Raw genomic sequence first — 2,500 nt, 5'->3', positions numbered from 1 at the left:
AGAGAAATATTCCTTTTTACATGAGAGACAATAAAGAAAAATCCCCCAGCCAAGGCTCAGCATAGCAACAGGGAGATGCCATTAGACTATTCACCCAACAAAAGAAAAGAAAATAGTAGACCTTAAGACAAAGCTTCTTGTGCCTTGCTCGATCAGATCAAAGGCTCGCTGTATCGACCCGGAAGATAAAAGCAAGGCGTATGGAAATAAAATACCTTTGGATAAAAGAGAACTACGTATATACAAAGAGCCTGCAATAGATGGTGGATAATGAAAGAGTACGATAGATGTTCCCGTGAGCTGGTGGATCCTGTGGACCCCGAAGGCATTAATGCAACGACACGAAAACGCTTACATAGATATAAACGCGTATAAAGGAAGTCATAATTTGTGTTGAAATTACGCCACATACAAAAAAGGGGGAGAAAGAATGGTGTACACAGTATTTATATAAATGTATCCATATTGTTTTGTCTTTATTGTTTATCAATGTTTGAGACGTATACTTCAGCTTTAAAACCTTGTCTTTTCCTTTCCTCTTCCAGGTTCAGGATGGGCCACCTGGAGACCGCCCTTCCACGCCTCCCGCTCCTCCTGGTGGCGTGCCTGCTCTTCCTCCAGTCCTGCGCAGGTGAGTCAAGTCCTCGCGCTGTCCTGATGAACAGGGGAATATGCAAAGTAGGAGGAAATTGCGGTAAAAATGTTCTCTGACATGACATTTTTCGGGACCCCTGTTTTTATGCTTCGGAATTTTTTATATATGTAATTATATCTTTGATGATGTAGTTAGTTTTTTCGCGTTATTTTTATGTTATGCTTCCTGTTGTTTGTTTACTTATCTATTACCAAACACCCAATTGGGATTAGACGCAAAGAAGAAAAAAAGAAAAAGAAACAAAACAAAGGATAATAACAGATCAATGTCTCTCAAATCAATTCACGATTCATGATTGCACGCTGCTAACCGCCTCGTTTTGCACAGCATTTTATTCTGAATTTCATACCATAAGGAATTCACGGAAGAGAGAGAATACGAGTATGGACGCTCTCCGAAAATCTTTGCCCAGATATCCGGTTGCGCTCAAAAGGTATTTACGTGTTGTTGCGTAAATGATTCAACACCTTAATTACGTCTCTGATGATCAACACCTCCTCACGCCTCCCCCCCCCCCTGCCCTCACACCCCGCCTCAGAAGGAGCAAGCAGACGGCGCGATTTTCTGCGAGAATTCACGGTCGTTAGAGGAGGACGTGAGCGGCGAGAGGATGAGCGCTCCGAGGTCGACTTTCCTCTCTGACGACGAGGACGACGATGATGAGGAAGAGGAAGACAAAGAGGTCGTCGGGGAGAGGGAAGAGGCGGGTTTATGTGCATGCAGTTTGCACGAGGAGCGGGAAGGCATTCATGTAAATACACGCGAAAATATGCAAAGATACAGATATCGACAAGGATACGGACGCACAGGCACAGACAACCACGAGCGGCCACACTCAGATACAGACATAATCACAGAGAATCACGAACACTCACACGTAAATAGAGGTACAGACACAAGCGGAGCACACACACACACAAACACACACACACACACACACACACACACACACACACACACACACACACACACACACACACACACACACACACACACACACACACACACACACACACACACACACACACACACACACACACACACACACACACACACACACGCGAATATTAGATGCTGTCGAACAGCACATCTGAAATGAAAACGTGAAAATATAATTTACTAATTCGAACAAATTAAAGCATAAACCGTAGATTATGAATGCATTTTATAACACGATTTGAGTTAAGCCGCAAATTCATGAGCTAAATAAGACCTTTAAAAGCTTTGTAAAAAAAAGAATCAATGTTAATTATTCTGATGTTTTTGATGGCACGATATTTTATAAACGAAGCCGCATAGGATATAAAAATAGCTCGCTTCTACGTTCGTTTGTCCGCACGAATATCCCGTAAAACTCCCTTTGTTTCTCGTTCGACCTTAACATTTCGATTTTCTGCCTCACGTGTTTATATTTGTGTTTATTCAGTGAACTTAGAAATGCCGGCAAAGAGAGTACGGTTGAAGGGGGTCTCAGGGGATACTCTCTGATCCCTGTGTATGTTTTCCACTTATACGGTTGTGTACATAGTTGGAGAAGGAGGTAATAAAGCTGAGGGTGTATTAACATCGGTTACACTAGAGAGCTATGAATTTTGCTCTCCACTTATAATCGGCTGGAAATACAAACACTCAACCGGAAATCGTTTATTTATGATGAGTCTTTCTGAGAGTAGAAACGCTACTATATCATAAAGAAATAGGAAAATAGGGTAAAAAGTAAGATTTCTCTGTCCCTTTCTAAAAATCTTTATTCAAAAAGGTATTTTTTGATCGGAGAAACGCTACATTATAAGAAATAAGGAAAGAAAGAAAAACAGTTGTGAAACGAATATCAAAATGTTTTAC

At 41.4% G+C, this 2,500-nt stretch overlaps 1 protein-coding gene across 2 annotated transcripts in view; it reads left to right on the top strand.

Annotated features, from left to right (window-relative positions):
• The window catches only part of LOC113805700 (Ig-like and fibronectin type-III domain-containing protein 1), a 210,819-nt gene that overhangs the window by 128,009 nt on the left and 80,310 nt on the right, over window positions 1-2,500 (top strand). For both annotated transcript variants that reach the window (XM_070129780.1, XM_070129779.1), the window contains exon 2: window positions 546-631. In XM_070129780.1, coding sequence (XP_069985881.1) covers window positions 553-631 — 79 coding nt within the window. In that variant the 5' untranslated portion in view covers window positions 546-552. The remainder of the gene's footprint in view (window positions 1-545; window positions 632-2,500) is intronic.

This window comes from Penaeus vannamei, chromosome 14 (assembly GCF_042767895.1).
Source record: "Penaeus vannamei isolate JL-2024 chromosome 14, ASM4276789v1, whole genome shotgun sequence".
In the NCBI taxonomy this organism is placed as follows: Eukaryota; Metazoa; Arthropoda; class Malacostraca; order Decapoda; family Penaeidae; genus Penaeus; species Penaeus vannamei.
Note: the sequence above shows the minus strand (reverse complement) of the source record. Positions and strands in the feature narration are given on the sequence as shown.